Here is a 25,396-nt window from a genome sequence, read left to right as displayed (position 1 = left end):
CCCTCCTGTCATCACCACTGACAGGTGCACACATCCGGTTGGGCAGCACTGCACGATGTTTCTGCAATGCAATATTTTTGCTTGATAGTTCTGATGCAATGGGAACCAGAGTGGCCATGCCGGGCAGTTTTGGTGTTTTGACTTCTAATTTCTTTTATTTTTGCCACCTTTATTTCCAATACCAGAATTGAAACAGAGGCCAAAATATCGGACTTCAGGGCAACCGTGCAGTGGTGCCAGACTAGATGTGCAGAGCGGACCTGTCTAGCAGCACTGGAGGATGCACATAACCGTTTTTGTAATGCTTGCAGCACACGCTTCGCTGTTCGTGTTTCATTTGACAGTAATTGTAAATGGTGTGTGCGGAATATTTCACCCTGAAAGCATTAGCCAGCGTCCCTGGCAGCACATTTAGAACATCTTACTTGATACTCTTCAGCCTAATGACATTTTCTGTGCCATCGTGACAAAGATGCACAATTTCCCTCCTAAGTGAGCCAAAATGTTGTCTCCAAAATGGAGTGCACAGCCTGATCTTGAAAGTTGTGGCAACAATTGGCGACAATGGAAAACATGCGTGGCAGTAGTATTTTCCAGACATGTGTAATGTGCCTAACAAGGAGGCCTAATAGTTGTACTCGACAATATCAATATGTATTTGTGAGCTACTTTAGACATTTTAAAACAGCACGGCCTGTGTGCCTGTTTGCTCCACTGTGCTGTGGGTGCAGCATGCCATGAAAAAAAACTATGGGAGATAATTTGAACTCCAACCAAAAGTTGTGAATAAATAGACGTTTCGAAACCGACTTGGTTCCTTCCTCAGGGGTGACTGCGGAGACTACCTAGCAGCGGCATCTTCAAAGCACTCACGGCGCGGATAATGACCCCCCCCTCTCTCTCGTTTTGCCGTGGAGTGCAGTCTATGTGTATACACTGGAAGAAGGGTTCCAAGAGAGTGGTTGATGTTATGGGCTGTCCTCTGTATGTGCCACGACTCAAGTAATAACCTTCCCTTCCAGTTCGGCTCGCTTTCATGGATGGCCGTCGCTTCGAAATTTATCTGGTGATTCAACGTCTCAGAATGTTCAACGACTGCGCTGAGCTCTTTGTAGAACTTCCGCACATCGTTGGCCTGTTGCTTCAGTCGTTCCGTTAGGTTTTTCGCCTCGCCGATATACGAAAAGGGGCACTCGGCGCACGGAATTTTGTAAAGGACACCAGGGGTCCTGTCTATTGTTGGCCGGTCTTTCGGGCGAGGGAGGAGGCGGCCCAGCCTACACGAAGGCACGTGCGCGATGCGAACCTCTTCCTTCTTGAAGATACGCGCCAACATCTCGCTGGTTCTTTGAACGTATGGAGTCGGTACACATTTGAGCGGGGCTGCTAATTAAGGTTGATTGGGGTTTTCATATCCTCTGTTGCTCTGCGCAGTGGGTGGCAGCTGAAATGAAGTTTTTTGTGTATCCGTTTTTTCCGGGGTCCGCAATTATGCTGGCCTCTTCTTTCTTCCACTCTGTGTCATTGAAGCATAAGTTCTTAGCTCTCTTGAGTAGCGTGGTCGCAACTGAAGCCTTGTGGCAGGCGGAGGGGGGAAGAATCGAAAAGCGCCGGAGCACTCAGGATGAGAAACTCTCCTACCTGCTGGATTGGAGTTCCACTCAAAGCATCCAAACTTCTAGGTTTGTCACCATTCTTTCATCTCGTCCACTCACTGATCGGGAAACTTCTGTTCTGGCAAAGGGACATGGCTATAATATCTCAACGACGCCTCGTCTGCCCAAACTTGTCACGGCTGTAGAGGAAGCCGTCCAGAGCGTGAGGCCGGGCGCCAGAGAAGAAATTAGGCTGAAATCAATTGGGATCTTTTCGAAATTATCATCACAAAGGAAAAAGAACTTCTCCACAGAGGAGAACCAGGCACTTCGGGAACTCCGACGGGATCGGAGCATTGTCATCTTGCCCGCTGAGTAGGGCAATTCGACAGCGGTGTTGGACGGCAGGGACTACGATCGGAAGGTTTCAGCTCTTTTAGAAGGGAACGCATACACGCAGCTAGTAAAGGACCCAATGAAGCAAACCCAGACACAGCTAAACAAGCCGCTTACGGAAATTTTCAAGCATTACCCGGATCTCAAAACACTTTACCTGCAACTAATCTGCCGCAACGGATGCGAACCGATTTTCTATGGACTACCAAAAATTCACAAGCCTGACGTCCCCTTCCGACCGATTGTAGACTTCACTTCCTCCCCATGCCGAGCCCTTTCAAATTTTCTACACCGAATCTTCGCCCCACTAACCCGGAAGACACCAACTCATGTCCGTGACTCCAGCCACTTCGTGCAGCTAGCGTCAGATGTGAGCATCGACGATGACGAGAGCCTTGTCTTATTTGACATAGTTTCATTGTTCACCAACGTGCCAGTTTCCTTAGCTGTCTCCTCTGCCCGTTCTGTGCTTGAGGGGGACGCAAGCCTGAGTGAAAGGACTCCTTTTGCTGTTGACGAGCTCTGCCGTCTACTGGAGTTCTGCCTGTTCAGTACGTGCTTCTCCTACAACAAAACTATTTTCAGGCAGAGCAGTGGAATCGCGATGGGAGCTTCTATCTCCGTCACAATGGCAAACCTGACCGTGGAGTACATAGAAGAGAAAGCACTCAGCTCCTTCTCGCCGCGACCCAAGCTTTTTCTGCATTATATGGACGATTGCTTTTGTGTCATGAAGGCGTCTGAAGTTGAAAACTTCAGACAACACCTAAATTCTTTGCACTCAGCCATACAATTCACGACCGAGTGTGAAGGCAACTACTGCCTGCCCTTTGTCGACGTCCAGGTGTCAAGAAAGCGCAACAGCCTGGAGCGTGCATAGGAAGCCAACGCGCACTGGTCGCTACCTTCGATTTGATTCTCCCCACCCGGCCTGCCACAAGGACTCGGTTGTGACCACGCTACTCGAGAGAGCTAAGAACTTATGCTCTAATGACACAGAGCGGAAAAAAGAAGAGGCCAGTGGAATTGCAGACCTCAGAAAAAAACCGATACCTAAAAAACTACATTCGAGCCGCCACCCGCCACGCAGAGCAACAGAGTATACGAAAACCCCAATCAACCTTAATTGACAGCCCCCCGAAACGCGTACCGGTTCCATACATTCAGGGAACCAGCGAGATGTTGGCACGGATCTTCAATAAGGAAGAGGTTCGTATCGCGCACATGCTTTCGTGTACGCTGGGCCGCCTCCTCCCCTGCCCGAAAGACCGGCCATCACTGGACAGGACCCCTGGTGTTGTTTACAAAATTCCGTGCGCTGAATGCCCCTCTTCGTATATCGGCGAGACGAAAAACCTAACGGAACGACTGAAGCAACAGGCCAACGATGTGCGGAAGTTCTACAAAGAGCTCAGCGCAGTCGTTGAACATGCTGAGACGTTGGATCACCAGATAAATTTCGAAGCGACGGCCATCCATGAAAGCGAGACGAACTGGAAGAGAAGGTTATTACTCGAGTCGTGACACATGCAGAGGATAGCCCATATCATCAACCGCTCTCTCGGAACCCTTCCCCCAGTGTATACACATAGACTGCGTTTCACGACAAAACTAGAGAGAGAGAGGGGTCATTATCCGCCCCACGAGTGCTTTGAAGACGCCGCTGCTACGTAGTCTCCGCAGTCAGCCCTGAGGAAGGAACCAAGTCGGTTTCAAAACGTTGAGTTTCTTCAAAACTTTTGGTTGGAGTCTAAATCATGTCCCAGTTTCATTCCCAACCAGACAGACTTCTTTCGAATGTTTATATTCAAGAAAACTATGGACCATCTCTGTGAAGGGAACGCTCATGTGCTGTGAAGCAGCAGCAGTGCACACGGCGTTCACCCAGTTGAAAAGGGCGTCGACGCGGGTGCTGTAAAAAGGGCTTCAAGCCAAACTCGGTGTAGAGTTTACCCGAGTAAAGGTCTGTTTGAAACGCAAAGACACGGGAGGCTGGACGCGTTGAAGACACTTGCACACGACTTCCTTGGCTCGCGTCTTATCGGTGTTCCCTGCGTCCCGTCTGTATTCTCGAACGTGATCGGTGTTGTTGACTCGCACCTCATCAGTATCCTAGGTCTTCCACTGCCGACGCTTGCATTCAGCTTCTCTGGCTCGCGCCTCATTGGTGTTGACGTCGCCATTCGCGAAGCGATTGCCTTCGCTAACCCTTCCAACGCCGGGGACAGCCGAGAAAGGTACTCGCGCACTGCCAGGAAGCATGGCGCGACAGTGTCCCGCCCGATGGTGCGATCGCGCGATCGTGGCAAGCAGCAGCGCACTGTCCCCATTTTCGGCGCCACAATATTCTTAGGTGCGCGCGCCAGCTCGCAGGTTTTTCTCGTTGACAAATGTAGAGAGGTGGCACGGGTGAGATGATGCCCACGTGAGGAGTGGGCTCGTGCGTTGCAGCAGTGGAGAGGGTGAAGTAACAGAGCTGGCACGCAGCGAGCACGCTGCGGGAGAGAGAGAGGTCACCGCGCACTGCTAGGAGGGCGTGAGCTACTTGGCACTGCTCCAACGCTTGCGCCGAGTGGAGTGGTGCGGTTGGAGGGACAGCATTACACAGGCTAGTCAAAGAGCTGCTTCCCATCTAAAATTTTTGTGCAGAACATTATGACCCAGTTATTAATTCTTTGTGATGCACAGTTTGGGCGTTTTGTTCAAAAATTATTGCAGCTCTAGTTTTTATAGATATCGAGATACTTTGTCATGGGAAGCTATTCTCCCGGTGTCCAATTCTTGTACATGTTTGATTAGCGAGGACACGTTCAGTTGGGCAAAAAAGGGTGAGTCGTGACGTCATGGCATGCTTGGCCATGTCAGCGCACCGAACTTGCCATCACATTTCCAGCGTAAAAAGAAACTAAGTAGATGAAATGTAGAGTAACAGGACCTTCGGACAAACTTGACAAGTCCGCACGTGCGTGTGAGCGTGTTGAAGTGTTTGAAGAGCGATGCAGGGAATGCGTATTGAACTATCAGAGGCGTCGGGCAGCCGTGTTAAACCTAATTCAAGAGCTAACATGATTACAGTCTATGCACGGCCTCTGTGATGTGCGTTTAAAAGCGGATTCCTGGGGGCAGCATTCGTTAAGGCAAAACGCATTCTGTCTTTCTCATTTGTGTCGAGAGTTGTGAAAGCTGCGTGGGGTCAAAATGACATTGTGGGAGAAAGACCAGAAACAGGCAGCACACTGCAATGAATCAGGGGATGTTGAATTGGACATGTTCATGGATTGGGCTTTGCGAGAATAGCTCTCATAATTAATAGTGACCCTGACATAATTAAGACTCAGCTCGTACTCATCGTAATGATCTAAACTACAGCTGAGATGTAGATGTTATAAGAATTTAATCAGGACTTACACGTAATTTCAATTACAATAACGATTTCAGTGACGTAGTAACAAGAATTTTTTATGATGTTTGGTTTATATTACCCTGATCTTTAGAAATCAAAGAGCTCTCTTCTCTTCTTCAAGGGACTATCCGGTGACCAGGCCAAAGACTCCATCACTTAAACAAAAGGATTCTTCAGGGGATGGAGGCTTCAGGTTAGTGCTAGTGCCTCTTTTTTTAAAGGGTTGCAACTATGTGTAGTTTTTATTCGTCTGTAGAAATTACAACTGAAATTGAAATGAAAATGAAAGAACAACTTGTCCCTGATGTGTGCTCAGCCCACAACTTCCAAGTTATTTGCATGTTGATTACCACCTTTAATAAGAGCAGTGGCTGCTTGCCCATCCACCTTGCTAGGTATGTACTATCGTGATCAAATGAAACACGAACAGTGGAACGCGTGGCCCAAGCATTAGCAACAGTATTGTACACTACGTCCAGTCATCACCACTGACGCCCGGCTGACCGCAAGAGAACATCTTTTGCCCAAATGCAGGTACTCACTCAGCTAGCTGCTTGTTACACCACAGCCTGTAAGTTTGCCACTGTTGCCTGACTCTCAAGCCGCTCGTGCTGTGTTAAAAATATTCTATTGCTTAATGAAATGTGCGAAAATTTCACCAGCTTACTGTGAACGCACAAGGATTTACCCACGTAACACAGTATATGATGAAATTTGGGCATCATGCCCCTTTAAGAGAATTTAAAGAGAGTCTCTGGCCCAACCTTTTTGAATTTATTGGAAGCAAAAAAAAAGGCCGCGTATGGGCATGCTTTGCAGCAAATGTCGTCAAAAGGCGATCCTTTGTTGCCCGTACTACATGAGTGCTGGTCTCATCCGCGGCCACCCATGATTCTGTTCTCGTACGATTTCTGTCTTGCCAGGTACAGCACCATATTATCGGCAGAGGGCTTTTTCATGCATAGCGACGTATTTTTAGTTCAGTGTGAGATAGAGTCTTTAGAATTACATATCTATGTATTTTCTACTAAATGAACACACCACCTAATACTTGCGTATTTATTTTCCATCTAAGATATGTGTAATATTTGCTTTTTGATCGACAATGTTCACAAGTATGGACGCAGCCACCTGTTTAAGATGGCTGGGAGGTTGAATCATGCGACAGACAAAGATATACAGACCAAAATTTCTGTGTTCAAGTATCTCGAGAAATACTATCATCTGTGAAAACAAGATACGAACAGCCACAGCAGGTCTTTTCTCTACATTTTCTATGGAGTAAGTGCACATCAAGCACTTGTAGGTGGTGCCAGTTGCCACAGAGACTGAGAGATTTGTCGAGTTCACTTTTTTCACTGATTCGAAGCACAGATGCGATCGTTCAGGTAGATTGCAAGTATGTGGCACCTTTTTTGTGGTTGCAGCTTGCGAAGGGGCGGTTGTTTTTTAATAAGATTTATTTATTTATTCAAATACCTACGGCACCCAAGGGGCATTATTGTATGGTGGAAAAAAAAAATAATACATTACAGGTGGTGCACAACATCAAGAGCTAACATGACAAGATCAGCAATGTGTTAAGATTACGGATTACTTGGTACATGTACGTTCTAAACAAATCACTCGAAAAATATACGGCGTCAAGCCTAGAACAGTACATTACCACAAAACTGCAAAAAAGTAAAAAAGGACAAAAAAACACACAGACAAACTTATTCATTGCCTTACAGAGGTGACGTGATACCTAGTGGAGCAAAACTTCAGCGTGGGCACTGTCGAAGGAACTAATTGGCTACGAGATAACCTCCTTCAGTAGGCTCGAATGTTCTTGGAAAAAAAGGAATGCTTAGATATGCTAATGCGACAGCTATATTCTCTCACCTTCAGAGAATGATAACACCGGGCTGAACTATATGTAGGATTGAAATCACATGTTTCCTTCCTAATTCCTGTAGCTCCAATGTAAATTTTTTGAAAGCGCTTTAGGCGTATGTATTTTCGTCTATTTTGCAAAGTCGGCCGTCCAAGATCAGCTCCTATATCAGTGGAGCTTATTAAAAAGCCGTAGTTTGAGAAAACAAACTGTGCTGCACGCTTCTGAGTGTGTTCTCATTCGGCAATGCAAGTCTTTGTACCTGGGTCCCTTGAGGAACATCCGTATTCTACAGTAGTGCGCACGCTTGAAACGTAAAGAGTTTCTCTCAACTTAGGAGGAGCATTCTCGAAGTTTCGCTTTAAGAAGTTGACAATTCGGCCAGCCTTGGCTGCTACATAGTTAATGTGGTCCTTCTATAAAAAATCATACTTATACGAAACACCTAAATATTTGTCATTTGAATCATCGACAGGTTTTCACCGTCAAGACAATACATACTATAAAAAATGTGACGTTTGTTAGTAAACTGGACAGCTTTGCACTTAGCAAAATTCAGCCTCATATTCCATCAAAGTCACTTTGTTACTGGACACTGTCACTCGGGAAAATAATTTCGCGGTAAAGACAAAAGTTGTCGGCATACAACCGGAGATGACTTGACACCTGTTCACCTATATCATTAATAAATATTAGAAAAAGAAGCAATGCCAGAACGGATCCTTGGGGGACACCTGATAAGACTGTTCTATAGGATGAACTCATCCAGTGAAGAACAGTACACTGTTTTCGGTCAGCAAGATAAGCCTCAATCCAATGCAAAAGAACCATAGGAATATTTAGTGCAGACAGTTTTGTCAGCAACAGATTATGTGTTACAGAGTCAAAAACCTTTTGAAAATCTAAAAGGATACAGTCAACCTGTTTACCGTTATTAAATGATAAGGCTATAGCATGAGAAAACTCAACCAATTGCTTGTCAGAAGATAGTCCCCTCCTGAAACCATGCTGTGCTGAAAAAATTTTCTTCAAGATGAGCCATCAAGTTGGAATCATGTGCTCTAATGTCTCACACGACACAATAGTAAGTGAAATGGGTCTGTAGTTTCTGGTTTTTGTGTTATCACCGCTTTTGAAAACAGGAATACATTTTCAATATGCTACATTTGCAATTGTGTTTGATTTTACAGTTTTTGTATATGCCAGCTGTGAAGAGAACTTTCAGTATGCTCTTGGGTGCGTCTGTTCTTTCAATGGGATTCGATAGCAACTCTGTCTGGTGCAATGGGTATGTGGTGTATGTAAATGACAATGAGCAAATGGTCATCCAGCGACTCTTGACAGCTGTTTAGACAATTAGGGCTTTGTGCAGGATGCAAGAGCTTGTAAATCCAGCAAACTCTTTTTACTCATCATTATAGTGCTTATTGCAAGGAGGCTGTTTTGCAGATGATAGGTGATGGGTCTGAAAAACCTGACTCTAATACCTTTATATGTTTCCTGGCTTCAGTATAAGAAGAGCTTAAACACTTTATGCCAAAGGAATAAAAAATGGCAGATCCCACATGCAGTGGAAATCGATTATATGCGAAGTACGAATGAGGAAGGTTTATACCGGACTCATTGTATAATTGGCACACTTTTTCTCGCGATTCAAGGGCCCAGAGAAGGGGGTGTGCAAATTACGCAGGGATTTTGCTAGTGCTTATACGAAATATTGTGTCACAGTCCTAATGCGCGCAGTATATACATAAAAAAAAGTAAACTGGAGCACAAACGAAGCATACTTGTTAATTTAAAAGAATTAGCTGGTACTTTAACCAGTCAAATCTGACCACGCGGGACTTTGTGTGAATCGCTGATTGCGAAGTTCGATTGGAAATTAATCATCGTTGCGGCTGCTGTCACCGCGCTCCCAAAGCGCATTGTCCTCGGTTCCGTCGAGTGCATTCAAATGCCCATTTTCTTGAAGCTCTTCTCAACAATGCTGGGAGAAACTAGGTCCCATGACATGGTGAACTGGAAGACCTAAGCATCAGAACACGATTGAACAGGCCTTGTTCAATGGCAGAAAACTTGCATTAGCAAGCGCGCACATTTTCTGCTTTCTCACGTACCGATCACGCCGATCGTCACACGTTGAAGTACTTCACCTTCAAGTGCTTGACTTCGCCATGATTGCCGCTTCCTTCGACATAGCAGGGGAGCCATAAAAACGCGTCAGCCGGATGGTGAAACCTAAACTTCCGATATCAACCAAGCGTGCGGTGTAGCTCGGAAGCAGAGAACGACGGGGGACAGTCAGCTCGGCAGGCCCTCGCACACCCCTGATGCTGAAATTTGTCCGTGCCGTGGCAAGAGCGTAAATTCTCGTGGTGAAAGAATGGGCAGAAGCAAGCGCTCGAGCAGTTACGGCGACCCCTTTTTGTACGGCATTCTAGGGACTTTGGTTCGGGGAAAGTCCTCGGAAGGGACTTCGCACACGCAGCCCGTTTGATTGTGCTTGATTGCTCGGAGAGGCGCACGCCCGTCCGAGGCGTCAAAAGATCCTAATTGTCTTCGCGTGCGCGCCGGTCAGCTGGCATGGGCGAGTTGGGGAGCGCAAAATATGCGGCTAAATATTTATTTTTAACAAAGCTGGCTAAATATTAGGGGTGTGCAAGTTATGCGAGGGCGCAAATTATGCAAGTAAATGTGGTATCTTACTTTAAAATGAGAATAACATTACGAGGGGGACGTAAATTATGCTGTACATGACTTCGATGTCATGATTATCATGTTTGCACCTGGTGTTTTTGTTCGTCGTCCATTCACGTCGCGTAATACCAAATGCGGTATATATGAAGCTAGCTAAATGGCTGGGAGCGGGCTATGAGAGTAGCTTGCAGTCATGTTTTGCATGACATGCATATCATGATTATTTTGTTTGGACGTTTCATTTACCTTCTTCGTCCATTCACGCCATGTAATACCAAATTTGGTGTATAAGAACCTAGCGAAACGGCCACAAGCGCACTATGAGCATAGCATGTGGTCTTGTTTTACATGACGTGCATGTCATGATTATTATGTTTGGACATTAATCATATGGTGGTTTTGGGACATTAAACCCAACATATCAATTGTCATGTTTGGAGGTGTCATATACCTTCATTGTTCGTTCGCGTCACGTAATACCACATTTGTTTATCTGAAGCTAGTGAAACGGCTGTGAGTGCATCATAAGCGTGGTATGTAATTTTGTTCTTACCTGACACGCATGTCATGATTATCACGTTTGCACCAGTCATATATCCTCATCATCCATTCACGTGACGTAATACCGAATTTGGTGTATGTGAAGCTAGCGAAACGACCACGAATGCATCATAAGCGTGGCATGTAGTCATGTTCTTACATGACATGCATGTCATGATTTCGACGTAAGGGCCTGTCACTTGTGTTTGCCATGCAGTCATGTCATACCATAGGTACCAGTTTTGCGATATGTCATGTGTACGAAACCATCGCACGAGCAGCAAGGTCATGACATACATGTCATAATTTTCATATTATGTCTAGTCCCTTGTGCTAGTCGTACAGTCATGTTATGCCATACCAATTTTGATATATATCCCACTTTCGAAACGGCCAAGAGAGCTAAAAGTCGTAGGCGGCTAGATAGATAGATATGTTCAAAGTCGCCAAAGTTCGCTAAGAGATGCTTTGCATTCAAAAAGTTGCTCTTTGGCAATGGCTGAAAATTGTGTTTGTATGTCTTTTATAGTTTATTCGTATTCAGTGAAATAAGGTATTGGATCTTGGGCAATTTTCACTTGAGGTGCCAATGAGCAGAGACAAAATAGTGTAAACCATGAGTTTAACATTTATTTGTTCTGTGACTGTTACAGGGCTCAGTTGCTGGAGCTGGCATTGAAGGAGAAACAGAAGCTAGGCCTTGATAAGTTGGATTCACCCCGAAGCTCTAGTTCTGCACTGAAGGCGATTCAAGGATACTCGGGGACACGGTCACCAGAGGAGTCTGACCATGAAGAGGAGCCAATTGCACTCGACCTGTACGATGACTTGCCAAAGCCATTGTTTCCTATATCCACCAAAGGCAGCGCGGAATCTATGTGGGAGAATGCAGGAAGCAAGCAAGGATCCTCCTTGAATGCACGGAAGAAGCCCATCGACGACATCTTTGACGATGTTGATGAATATCACCCACGCCATGATGACTGGGATGACCGTAAGGACGACCGCAGAGATGACCGCAGGGACAATCGCAGGGATGGGAAAGGTGGGGGCCAACATTTTGATAACCGCCCCGATTCACATCCAAACATGCATCGCTCTGACTCACGCATCGACTTATATGAAGACTTGCTGTCGGAGGGCCGCCCTAGTTCACGGACCGAATCGAGGCGTCACCCGGAAGACAGCAAAAGCAAACGGCAGTCATCCTCATTCATTCCAGGTCTGGGTATCGATGAGAACATTGACGATGAAGATGCATTTCTTTACGGTGACGAGGCCCTGACCTCTGGACGTACACCATCTAGGCCAGAGAAGCGTCCTACACAGGAGAAGCAGCCTTTCGTGGAGGAGAGAAAGAAATCTGCTTCGCAGGATTCATGGATGCAAGCACCACAGCGATTTGGGGGAGGCCTTCCTTCACCGGAGGATTCGGACCTGACCATCGATTTAAAACTTCCATTCGACCGCCGCAAGACTGTCGAGTCACTACGACCCGGAAAGGAATTTCCAGACAGTAGGGCGCAACACCAGGAGCAACCTGCTCCTCAACGAGGTGGCCGACGGGGTGTGGATCGTGTTGCAGACGAACCATCGCCAATGGACTCGTGGAAGGCGTCGCAGCGGCACAGGACTCCATCACCCGAACAGAGCTCGCCACCGGTGTCGAGAACAACAAAGCAGTCAACGAAAGAGCCGATGCTGGGATACAGTTCCATTGAGTCCATGAAGCAGGAGCTTCGCGAGCTTAAGATGATGCTGAGTAGAGAGAAGGAAGCCAAGGAGGAAAGTTACGAGCGCAAGAGGCCGAGGACGCCGTCCGACGCGGGCTCTTACAGTCGCGGAGGGCGCAGTCCGAGTCCAATCAAGCGCCGCCGAGAGAGCTACTCCCCGGTCCATCGGCGACGTGGGCGGAGTCCCATTGACAGCTACCGACGGCCGTCGCCCCCTTCGTACCGCCGAGAACGGCGCGAGAGCCCCTATTATCGTGGTGCCGCGACGCCATCTGCCCGCCGATACTCTCCATCTCCGGGCCGCAGTCTCTCGCCGTCTTCGGACAGGTCCATGGGGAAGCGCTGGTCGCCGAGCCCACCACCTCGCACACCACGGCACCGAAGGCCAGAGGCGCGAACTCCGGGTCGTCGGTGGAGTCCCGAGAGCCCACCACCTCGACCACGGAGGAGCAGCATGGAGCGAACACCCAAGCATTCGTCGTCGCAGGCAGCCTACTACCAGGGCTCTTCGCAGTCTGGCCAGCAGCCCTCGTATTACGACAGCAGCCAGCCTTCGGGGCCACCATTAGTGCCACCACCAAACTTGTCCGTACCTCCGCCTAACTATCCCATGAATGCAGCTCCTCCGCAGGCTCCATACTTCGCAGGTTATCCTCCCCCTGCGCAAGCTCCACCAGACTTCTCTTACCCACCTCCATCAGCGCAGCAACAACAGACGGGACACCGCTCCAACCTTCGTGTCGTGCCACTTCAGAGCGTAGACAATGCTGTCAAAGAAGAAAGATCCTTTTCGCCGGTAAACATCAAGCAGGAGGAGAAAGTCATTCCGAAGAAGCTGCAGCCGGTGGCCCAAGAGGAGATTGACAACTACCTGAGTCTAGTGGAGGCAAAGGACAGCCACCGAGAAAAGCTGAGCCTTCTGAAGCAGGAACTGGTCCGCATCAGCAAGATCCAGAATGAGTTGATGCGACGGCGGCAGCACAAACGGTGAGTCCGGCTTTTGCCTCTTTGAATGTGAGATGTACTTGCAGAGCTGCCGCTTCTGAGCAGCTTGAGCTGTGTTAGCAGAATGGCTACACTGTAATGTGCTTGGTATGATTTTATAAGTATTGTTAAGGCTGTCTGGTTAGTACCAATTGGCGCATTGACGGCTGAAAGCCAGACGACAAGACACACATGTCAGTCCTCTTCATGCCTCATCTGTTTTGACCTTGCTGAACAATTCTGTCACACAAACGCAAGGGTAATGAGCTTCAAAATAAGCTTTTGGTTAGGCTGATCATGCATTTTCCTTGTGTCTATTTTGGTGAGCCTTGATGTGCTGCTGTTATCAACTGCAGTAAAACCTCTTCAATTCGAACTCAGTTATCTCGAAACCCCACTTCATTCGAAATATTTCTATTTCGCAATGTAAGTCAGAACGAATAGTTTGAAGCGGCGGTCAGCACCAGTCTGTTTAAATGTGAAAACTTTGGGTGTCATGTGCTAATTCCTGATCCCGATTTCGCCACAAATTTGCGTAAACGACGACCCTTAGAGGTCACAAGGCCGCACAACGCAGTGATGCTAGTGAGTGGCAGCTTAAGCACCCCACCCTTGCCACTTCCAGCTCAAAAAAAGAAGAAAATTATAAAAAAAAAAACAGTGTCATAGTCAACTGAAATATGCGCCTCATGAGCTCAAACAAGGTTAGCACACGTGAAATAAGGTTTGGGTTTGCAGTCGGGAGAACATATAGCCTTGACAACTATGCCTGCCAAGCTTGCAAGTCCTCCTGCTGGTGTCAAACACATTCATCGCAAAGTGTTTACATTTGCGGAACAGCGTAATCATTGATAGTGGAATAGAGATTGCACATGCGATACTTGAACTTTGCGACAACGTAAGTATTTTTTAGACAAAAAGCCGAACAGAGGTATCGTGCACTTGACATTGGACGCGGGTGCCTGTTTGGTGAAGATCGCACGCATAGAACATGTGGCAGGCGGTCAGAGAAAAAGCTTGTTGGTGCCTGAACAACCCTTCGTCGTGCCGTGGGCCTGCCACACCACGACGCTTCTTCCCCCCGCTTTCCTCTCCGCATCCCCTCATTCTTCGTTATGTTTTCGTTGCTGTCCCTCCACAGCCTGCATATTATCATTGAGAGGCACAGTCTGAGCCACGTAACAACTGGTCTTTTATCTTGGGGGTCAGGGGGGTGGGGCTGGGCTGGGTGCTGCACAATAACCAATGTGCTGCGTATGCATTGAGTTTCATGGCAGGATAAGCAGTTGTAAGAAGGGACTGCTTCGTACCCAGTTGTGCTCCATAAGTGGCTACGCATAGGTAGTCCAAGCTTTACGTTCCTAAAATTTTGAAGAATGCTGCTTTGCTCCACTTTATTCAACTCTTAAAAGAACTGTATGAAGTCACAAGTTCAATATTCCTATTTGGTAATGAGCCTTGGAGTGTTTTGGCCGCTCCAAGAACCTGCTTTAAAATTGGTTCAGCCAATCACGTCACTGAATGCGTTATGCGAGCATTGAGGTGCACCATGCGAGATTTTCTTTTGGCTTTGCGCTATAAGATGGTATAAAACGATTTAATACTCTCAATTTTATTTCAACAACCAGTATGTGTGGTCTAATAGTTTGCACAGGCACAGAACGGTGGGTTATCACAATGTTGTGGCAACTGCACTTTAGTGGGGGCAAATGCATGAACACGTGCACAGATTAAGGTGTACAGTAATTAATACTAGATGGTCAGAATTATCCTTAGTGACGGAGATTACTTAGAGTATAGTTGTTTCATCTGAGACACTGGAATTTATTATATAAAGTGTGTGTTTTCTATGATCAGTTGCACGGGTGCAAATTATCCTTTTAGTGGCATGACAACGCACCACTCACTAATGTGTTTTCCAACGTCACTTGCCATGGCCTATATAATTTTGCATTTAGCCAGGCCTACTCGCACTTTGAGCATTAACAGGCGGCAAGATATTGCCGAATTTTTGGCGCATAATTTGCCCAATTAGAACTGACGAAGCCTGCCAGCGAACAAGGCATTGTTTAATTGAAAACAGGGGCAATTACACGAGTGGGCCTATGCTCTAATCTGAACTGCCCACTTCTTGCTTGCTTTTATTTTTTTATCCAGGAAATTTTTATAATTTGGGGAAGTTTACAATTAACTTTCTTGAGAGTGCAGAAAATATAAAATTAATTTGAGTAACCTGAAGGAAACTAGTATTTCAGCACAATATCCAGTACAGACCCATTGTAAGAGTTGTTCGCACAATTTATTATTTGTTTAAAACAAATTTTCAACGAAATGACACCCACTGGACAAATTTGTTTGCCAGTCGCTTCGGCTCACTTGGGTTCCCTTGGCACGTGTTGTGCAGTTCATGGAAAAGTTACTGTGAAGAGATTTCATATAACATGGACTTAAAATGCTAGGGATGGAATAAATTATGGCATGGCCTGTGAATGTGTTTCTAAACTGAGAGCGTAAACATTGGATCAGGGAGAGCATAGACTAATAGCAAAGCATAATGAATGAGTAGAGTATTAGAAGAAGGATAAAATTTGCTTTTGTTGGGGTGGGTAAGCATGGATTATTATGATGTATTTTGCAGTTGTAGTTAGAAAACTAGTATTATTGTGAGATTAAAACAGCCTACTTCTTTGGTTAGGTTTTTGCTATGAAGGGTTGCTGCACTGTAGGAATTCCCTTTCTCTTTTATGTCGCACGCATCAGTTGTCACTGTAGTAACATGGGCTAGACATGTACCTTCAATAACATAGTGTAGAAATACTGCTACAGCCTTGGTGGCCACTGCGGCAGTTTCGCAGAGATCAATGTCTGGCGTAAGACTTTGTCAGATCAATGTCTGGCATAAGACTTTGTCACCTCCATTGCAGCAAACACATCACTTGATGTGAAGACATGTGACGCTGTAAAAAGGCACCTATGTCGAATAAAGCTCAGTTGGTAGCTCAGCAGTTCAGCACTGGTCTTGTTGTTTTTTTTTTGTCTGTCCTGTTTTTTTTTTGTTTTTTTTTGTGCTGGTGAACGTGGCAAACATCACTTGCTCGTTAACGGAGTGTACGCTGCAGTAGAATGATCTGATTATTATAATTAGCAGTTTTCGGCCTGTTCATACAGTGTTTGACTGTACTTAGAGTCACTCAGAAATGACGCCTTTACACGAGTCTGTGCTATTTGGGTGTTTCGGCAGTTGGTTTAGCACCCATGCTTCACCAAAGTTCACCCTGATATGTCAAAGCTGGTGGCAGGGTTCGTAGCCTCGCTACAATTTTCGGGGTGTGGTGGTTTGTTGGTGCTCTGTTGAAGGGATGGCCACAGGGATCCTGCGCTGCTGGAGAGCAGCAGCATGTACGAAGACGTAAAGAAGCAGGTGATAGAGGTCAATGGCCAAATGGAAGAGGTGGCACGAAAGATCTTCAAGGTTTCACAGCGTGTCAAGATGGAAGCCATTGCCTACAAGAAACAGCAGGAGGAAGAGGTGAGCTCATTGTGCCAGTGTTCTTTCACTTTCAAAACTTTTCTCGTATCTCAGGCAAAGGGTAACTAATGTGAAACAAGGAATTGGTTTTCATTGATACCCTGAGAACTCTGTCATTAACTAAAGAAACAAAACGCTTTTTCATGTACGAGTTAAGTACAATTTTGCAATCTCGAAAACACCACTTTTACCGGGACATGACACTTGGCAAGTGAAAAAACGTGCGAAAATGTGCTAGTGGCAACGCCACCTTGAAATTCTCGCACCAAGCACCGGGACTTTGGAAATTTTAAAGGCATCTACTGGGGTCCTACGTAGCTTCCAATCGATAAAAATGATGTACATTATAATCTGTGGGTGCCACAGACACAAATTTCAGAATATTTCATCGAGCCAATGCCACAAAGATACCAAACAATTCTATTGAAATTTAAAAATGAAACTTCAAATTTTACTTTTTTTTAATAATAAACTTATGACAGTGAAACATGTGGCATTGCAGCTCTCACAGTACAGTTTGTAAATTTAAATCAAGTCATTGTTTTTCTTTAGTGTCCCTTTAAACAAAATTTTCAGACCCCTTTTATGACAAACTGTCGATAGTTGCGTCAAGTTGTTCCATCATTACTTTGAGCACATGCATGGGCACGGGGAAGGTTGGAGGGGGGGTCAAATCTCATTCAACCATTGACCAATAGGGGAGAAAAAAGGCTGGAATGACCCTCTTCCCCCGTCTCCTTCCCGAAGGGGATCCTTGCACGCACTTCAAGGTACTCCATATTCTATTGTAATAAAAGTAATGTTGTAATACACTCAGTTATATATATCATTATAATTATTCCCAATTAAACTATATATAAATATATGTATTCTAAAGTCATTCGTGCGTTTTATTCATAATTAGAAGCAATGGAGCTAGAAATATAGTGCAAATCTTTTTTTCTTTTTTTTTCTTTTTTAGTAATTTTGACCAAAGAAAAATTATACTTTTCACGGGGCTTTCGGGAAGGGTACTTCAAAGGCCTCATTGAACTTGGTATTGCCTTCATGAAAGTGATCGTATATAACAGTGCACTGAAAAATGAAGCTATACGAGGACGCATTTATTACACAGGAGGTTCAATTAACCTAAGCGTCAATGTGTCTGACTCTCTCTTGCCCACTAGTCAATACAACTAACATAAGGAAGTAGTGTGCACAATTGTGTACATAGCATCTTGAAAAGTTAATGTAACTGTCATAGCTTTATAATAGAGGAGAAAATTGAGGTTAATGTTTCATTTTTGAATTTCGCATCGAGGTATCGGTACAGGGCGTGGCGATTTCAAAAGTTTTTTTTCATTTTGGCAACATACTGGCTGAAATGAAATTTTCCAAAACTTTATATGTCGTTTTTTTTGGCCCCTCAGATAATGTATTTCATTATGTGCACAAAACACCTCTTAAAGGGGAATGACTATTGCTGTAGCTTAGTTAGTAGAGCATTTGACGGTCCAGTTTTGGTCCATAGCAGCAAGTAAATCCACTTCGCTTTCTTCCCATTTACTACAAATAACATCCTCTACTATAATATCCTCTACGTAACATCCTCTGCGCGATATAGCCACCAGCGGCAACAGTGAATAGCCCCGCTGCGGTGGTCTATTGGCTAAGCTATACTTGGCTGCTGACCCACAGGCCACGAGATCGAATCCCGGCTGCGGCAGCTATATTTCTGATCGAGGCGGAAATGTTCTAAGCCCGTGTGCTCAGATTTGGGTGCATGTTAAGGAACCCCAGGCGGTCAAAATTTCCGGAGCCCTCCACTACGGTGTCTCTCGTAATCATATGGTGGTTTTGGGGCGTTAAACCTCACATATCAATTAATCAATCTACTTTTTCCTTGGCTTTCTTGTCTGTTAGCTCTAATTAGTGCTGTGTCTAAATAGATAAAGGAAGCATAGAAGACGTGAACACAAAAAGTTTTAGCATTACCAACGTGCCCCTCTGGAATCTGCATACGTCAAAGCCGCCATCAGATCTTCGTTTTTCACCCGTTGCTCATATAATCATGACATCAAATGTCTTTCACCTACTTCCTGTTATTTGGTACTATGTCCACAGTGTCGGTAGTTAAACTTGACCGTACTTATGCATTGCTAGGCCAGAATCAGAAGTGAGGGGACAACGGGTGAAAAGTTATCTCCAACAACAGTAGCCATGGTTACAAAGAAACATTGTCCCAAAGCATCTTTGTGCCTTTTGACTAAGCTGAGGGTTACAAGTAGCTATGCTTTAGATGAGTTATAATGGGGAACCTGTTTGCGCTATTGTTACTGTCACATTGTGGTCATGTTCTGGCACAAAGAAATGTAGGAACAATGAAGTAAGACATATTTTTGAGCTAGTTGGTTCATAGATTTAGCAAAATTCTAAACTTCATTGGAAGACAGGGCGAAGGCAGGAACACAAATACTCCTTACGTACACGCGTGTGCTTCATTTGTGCGCCTGTGTGCCTATTTTGTCATACATTTTTTGTCTAGTTTAGAATTTTGCTCACGTCAGGAACATAATTTTCTAAAATGGAAAGGCTTGTGCTAAACTGTGTAGTGGCTGAAAGTGGGCTCATTAGGTGCAAGGCAACACACCAGCTTTTGTTTTCTTGGACTCTTTTGCAATGTGCGCAAGAGATTTTTTTTTTTGCACTTGTCTTGTTTGTATCTAACTAGAATTTCATATATTCTTTATTTCACCAAGCATACTTTACACTGGCATGGCAACTTGTGGGTTGGTAACATTTACAAAACGGAAGAGCTGACAGTGATATAGCTTGCTGTCGAAGGGCTAAGATTTGCAAAGCTTTTGCAACGACAACCGAAGTCGCATGTACAGCCAAACCTGCATATATTAAACCCCCATATATTGAATTGTTGTGCATATTGAACACTTTTAAAATCCTCTTGAAATAATTTTCTTACATAAATTAGTTTGTATATTGAATTATTTTTATATACAGGGTGTTTTTTATAGACAATACAGTTTTTTTTTTAATAAAGATTTTATAGCAGTAAGGCTCCTGTAATTTTTGCTCACAAACTCCCGTTGTGGCAAAAATACTTCACTGCAGTTATAATGATGCTGCTGTACCTAATTAATCACAGCACATTAACCTTTTAATCATTAACTTGAGGGCAGGTCTCTACATTGCATAGTTTCTGCTTGCCAATTAATAGCATACACATTTTTTTTAAACATAAGTCGCACGTCCTTTGAGATATTCGTCATTGAATTTTTAAGGCGACAATGAAACTGATCACGCTTGACAGGCACGAAGCAGGACCATTTTGTTACGTCATATGAGAAATACCCGGGACAAGGGAGTGACATAATTTGAATGAAGGCATTCTCATGAATGTCCTTTTGAAAAGCTGCAATTATCTCACTTGTGCCGGCACATCATCTACTTTTGTACGTAGTGTTTGGTGCTTATCCGTTTCTTTCAAACTGATCACAAGAAAACCGCAAAATCAACCTTTTCGTTATCTAGGATGTGTAAAACTGGGCGACCACCACTACACCATTTCTTGCAGACATGCAGAGTAGCTTTCGCCATGGCTTGCAAGACTAAGTTGTTTACTTGTATTGAACCCTTATATGCCTGAATTGTGAGACTGCCAAACAAAATTAAAAAAATATTTTCATTTTGCAGCTCTAAACACCAACCCTTTAATGATTTCGCAGTTAAATTATCTAAAAAAAGTCACAGCTTTGCTACAAAGGCGAAGCTATGAACGCGATAGCAACCAATTGGAAGGTCACACGCAGAACGGCAAGCAGATCGAAGCGTGCCCTGGGTTTCTCACGCACAAATGACGCACGGAACGTACTCACAGGTGCAAATGAACGCGAATAAGGATCTCAGCTGTTACTTCGCTTTGTCTGAAAAGCGTGCCTTTTTTGCAAAGGGAGGCTGTGCGACGATTGCATTGACCTTTTTTGCGCCCCGTAACCACAACAGAATCGTTCCAGTCAAGCACAACGCCATCCAAAGCGTAAGATTCTCCCCACCAGGAGATAAGGCCAAAGTACACGAGAGAGATAAGAGGTGCCTGGCGGTCATTGCGACATCTTGCTGATAATGATGAAAACAGGATAGTTCCCCCCCTCCCTTAGATGCCCGCAAACAGCGGTAAGTGGTAGATATAAATATCTTGCCGTTTGAACCTTAAAGGAGGTGCCCCTCGGTGGCTCAGTGGTTAACGCCTCGCATTTACGACGCTGAGGTCCCACGTTCGATTCCGTGCGCTGGAGTCTTTCTCTAGATTTTTTCTTTGTTGCATTTTCATATATTAGATACATATACATGTACGGTGAGTGACGGCTGCAAAATCCAGCTGAGTGTGTCCATATAATTGCTATCACAATAAAATGCACCTTTAATGCATACTTTATTGTATGTCATAAATTCTCCACGTGCCACAGAAGCGACCACTTTGCTACAAAAAACGTTCTTCAATACTATGTAACATGTCTCATTCCTCCTCTTGGGTGCGTGCACATCAAATGAACAAAATTATTGAAGATAAAGCTTACGTAACCCAGGTGAGAAAAAACAAAAAAATAAAAGCTGTTGCATGCGCTTCGCACTCTTTGCCACTAGCTACAAAATTGGTTTTAGCGTAAAATACCTTAGATGAGATGCTAGCTTTTTCATGCTGAAAGCTACATTTCTTATTAGTGCTTGACAGCTGGCACTAAAGGCATTTCCTGACTTGCTCGAAGTTTTTTCGGTATGTCAGGAATTTGTGACACTCGGCAGTAAAGGGTTAAGAATGCTTGCAGATATTTCGAACTAGCTTCTGCTTCAGTGGCTTCATTCAAATTTGATCACTTCTCTGTCATCGGTTGTTCCAGTGTTCCGCTGCACTTTGTGCGCACTAGGTATGATCAGTTTTGACTGATTATGCCCTTGAAATTCTATGATGAATATCTCGGAAGTACATGCTACTTCTGTGATTTCTGAAAAATAGGTATGCCATGAATTATCATGCACTACGACTTTCTAACATAGATAACTGAAGTCAACATAATAATTGAAAAGGTTATTAATGAGCACTTGTTAATTAGTTTTGTCAATGTTCTTTTAACTGTGAGAAAGTATTTCTGCCTCGACATAGACTTAATGTGTGAAAACAATAGGAGCCCTACTATGACAGATTTGTAAAAAATCTGTGTTGTCTGGAGGAAAAAAAAGCGCCCTGTGTAACTTATTTGTCATCCCCTACAGTTTTGATATGTCCAGGTTCAACTGTATTAAATTGTGAATAAATGTTTTTAAAGGTCGATGCAACAATCATGCTCCTTACCAAAATTAGTTATACTGAGTAGTACTTGTAATATTAAAAATATCCTGGGGAAAACTACAGAGGTGGCAAGCATCTTTCTTTATCTCCTTTTGTCAACACCGACATGCTCGTGTTGATAAAAGAAGGGAGAAAGTGCATTGAAAGTGTTGCTGCAACAGGAGGTTCTATAGGCAGTAAAGGCCAGTACTAAGGTCATTCTGTGTTGACCTAACAAGGTGTTGTTGGGCCCCCTTTTAATTGACTCCAAAGAATCTGTTGCATATATTGTAATACTTACGTTGGCGACCATCATCGAATGGATCTCTCACAGGCGCTGGCTGCTGAGAGCCCCGACACAGCTGGCATCAAGTTTGTGTATGAGGACCCACGAGACCATTGGTGCCAACAGTGTAACGTGGTGATGCCAACAATGAATGAAATGTTTCGTCATCTGCACTCACCCAAGCACAAAGAGGTAAGGAGGCATTGAAGAATCTCTATGAGTTATTGCAGAAAACTTTTCAGCACGAAGTCACTGGTGTACAAGGTGGTTCAGTGCAAACCGAATTGTTCATATTGTTGATATTTGAACAGACTCTTTGTTATACCCCCAAACAAGGTCGCCAATTCGTACAGTAGACTGCAGCGATCACATTTTTCAAATATTACAGTGCTGCGTGCCGCACAGACTCTCCATTTTGAAAAACAGTCACGTGTTGGGTTCTTTCACCTCACCAATCTTCCTCGTATGCACACGGTGACAAAAGCTTGCCTAGTGGGCAACTTTACATGGCAGTGAGCTCATCAATCAGTCCTTTGCCTTACAAACTGGCGTATTGGCCCTGCGCTGATGCAGTTTCGGTCGCACAGTCCGTACTTTTATTTTCCTGTGCTGCCTTCTGCAGTTTTGTAGAGCCGCGACGCTACCAGAAAAAGAGGTATTACCAGAACGAAAGCCTTCGAGACAAAGAGCCATCTCGCTACTTTACTGCTAAGGAAGGGGTGGTCCTTGAACTGCATTTTTTCACCGCACAGCTGTGACACGTGCTCATGTCAGAGATGCAGTGCTCGGTCATTGGCTGCTCGCCGATGATATATCGCTAATGCTGTGCGATGTTGCCGAAGAGGGCATAGTCAAGACGATGGGCTACAGCAGAGAAAGGTGGCGAGGTCGCGCAAAACTTTGAAACCCACCGACACGATTGTGCTAACCCCTGTAACTTCCTTACTATGGCATGCATTCGCAAAATTTTTGCTGCAGCATGTCAAGAGCAAGTCAAGAGCAATTGGCCAATATCCAACTTGAATTAGGTGCGGTGTTTGGATAACATACGCTTTTTTGCCACGAGATGCCACCATGTGCTGGCACTGCACTCTATAGTCTGCAAACATAACACAATGAGCCATACTCATGTACAAAAATGACAATGTGAGAAAGTGCTCACGTTTATTCACACTTGCTCTCTCCCAGAATCACAGGCACGTCATGCTCCAGTAAAGTCGCTTGTTCTTGACAAGTTCAGTAACTTAAGGCAGCAATTGATTCGTGAGGCAATTAACTTCAATACAAAGGTCATTCGATTATCTTTGGAAATGTTGTTCATAAACACCTTTTGCAGGAAATGCCATTTCGTCAGTTTTGTTTAAAAGGTTGTGAGAGTGGTGTTAAAAGGTTATGGGATTGAGCGTGTTGGTATGGCTTTCGGACTGCAAAACAGTGCAAAAAATATACAGAAGGAACAGACAGGACTAAGTGCTCACTACTAATAACACATTTATCAAGAGCAAAGTTCTTGGAGCTCGAAGTAATACATCAGGTGTCTGCAAGAAACCCGCTGTACTGTTGCTTATCATGCATCGCTGCTTATGAGCCATGCCCACCGACCGAGACGGTCTGCACAGTCACTGCACCGAGTTTCCCAGTGTGGCACGAGCCTATTATGAGTGACAAAAAGCCCACGGTTCCACCAAGGCTGCCACAGCCAGCTGTACTTGTGGCGCTGGAGTTTCAACATTCTTGCGGGGTTTGTGAGAGGCTGTGGTTCGACTCGTCTAGGCGATGGAAAAACCTATAGCATTAACCAAAAAGGCTACACTGAGCCCCCAAAATCAACCAGCTTTCCTATGGCTAGTGTAAACTTCTTTTTTTGTGTGAACATAAATACATACGCTTTCCACATGAGAGGAAAGGAGGGGGTTTTTGAAGGCATGCATGCCTCCTATTCTATCTGGAACATGAGCTTTGTGGCGTGGATGCGCTAACCGACAAAGAGATAGACCAAAGCAGAGCGTTGCTAGTTGGGGGTGGTTGACGCTTTCTTGTTGCACTGCGGATGACGAGACGAGGGCGATAGAGGGATTATAGTACTGGTGGTGAGCACCGCCTGTTTTGTTACAAGAAATCATTGGCCATGTGCACATATTCTAAATACATTGCATTTTTAAATTCTTTTTTGATGTGAGAAGTGTTGACAGAAGTTGTTGTGACACTGTACTTCAGGCTACACCATCTCATGAACGTCCATGGGCTGACCTAGAGAAGCCGGCACCTCCTGCAAACCAAAAATTCCACCGTACAATTGTCTCGAACGTCAAGGGTGAGCTCCCTCACGTTTGTGTCTACACACACAGTGCCATGGAATCTTCATTTCATTTTTTGTTTAGAATTATGTGGTTATGTTCAATTGTGTAATGCAATTGGAAGAGCAAGGCAGTAAGCACCAGCATTGCAAGGCCATTGACAAAGCAGTCATTGGCTTTGCTTGCAATGTACTGGCCTATTGGTAAACAAGGTCGCAGTTTCCATGCTTGGAAGAGTTGATTTGGCAGTCTGAAGCAATGCTATAGCACCACTTGTAACGTAGCTGGTTATAGTGCAGAATCAGCTATGATGCGATCTGTTGTATTGTTTTAAAATACAAGCCACTCCAGGCACTAAATGTGAAGTTATAAACCATGCTGTTGAACACTGCAAAAAAGAGTACCATTGAAAGTGGACTGATATTGTTCTTGGTCATATTATCTGTCAACAGGAAGCTGTTATTGGAAATTATTGTCACAGGAAATTGTTCGCTATATGAGAGCCACAGAATGTTTTTACAGAAATAAACCTTTTTCTTTTTTTTAAGGAAGTAACTTCGTGTTTGTTCACATGAAAATTCGACCAGCAAAGCAAACATATGTTAAAACATGTTTTCTGGTGGGAAAAGCTGCAAGTGCTAATGAGTGTAAAAGGCTGGGTTGCTGGGCTTTTTGTTCTTGAGGCAAAGGATCACAGTGACACATTTTACAATGATTTCTATTATTTTTTAATAGTT

The 25,396-nt window shown here is 44.6% G+C and overlaps 1 protein-coding gene across 4 annotated transcripts in view; it reads left to right on the top strand.

Annotated features, from left to right (window-relative positions):
* The window catches only part of LOC119163955 (uncharacterized), an 82,172-nt gene that overhangs the window by 20,118 nt on the left and 36,658 nt on the right, over nt 1-25,396 (top strand). For all 4 annotated transcript variants that reach the window (XM_075870786.1, XM_075870787.1, XM_075870788.1 and 1 more), the window contains 5 exons: nt 5,516-5,587; nt 11,161-13,227; nt 16,582-16,753; nt 22,411-22,554; nt 24,580-24,676. In XM_075870786.1, coding sequence (XP_075726901.1) covers nt 5,516-5,587; nt 11,161-13,227; nt 16,582-16,753; nt 22,411-22,554; nt 24,580-24,676 — 2,552 coding nt within the window. The remainder of the gene's footprint in view (nt 1-5,515; nt 5,588-11,160; nt 13,228-16,581; nt 16,754-22,410; nt 22,555-24,579; nt 24,677-25,396) is intronic.

This window comes from Rhipicephalus microplus, chromosome 8 (genome assembly GCF_043290135.1).
Source record: "Rhipicephalus microplus isolate Deutch F79 chromosome 8, USDA_Rmic, whole genome shotgun sequence".
NCBI lineage: Eukaryota > Metazoa > Arthropoda > Arachnida > Ixodida > Ixodidae > Rhipicephalus > Rhipicephalus microplus.
This window is presented reverse-complemented; position numbering and strand designations above follow the sequence as displayed.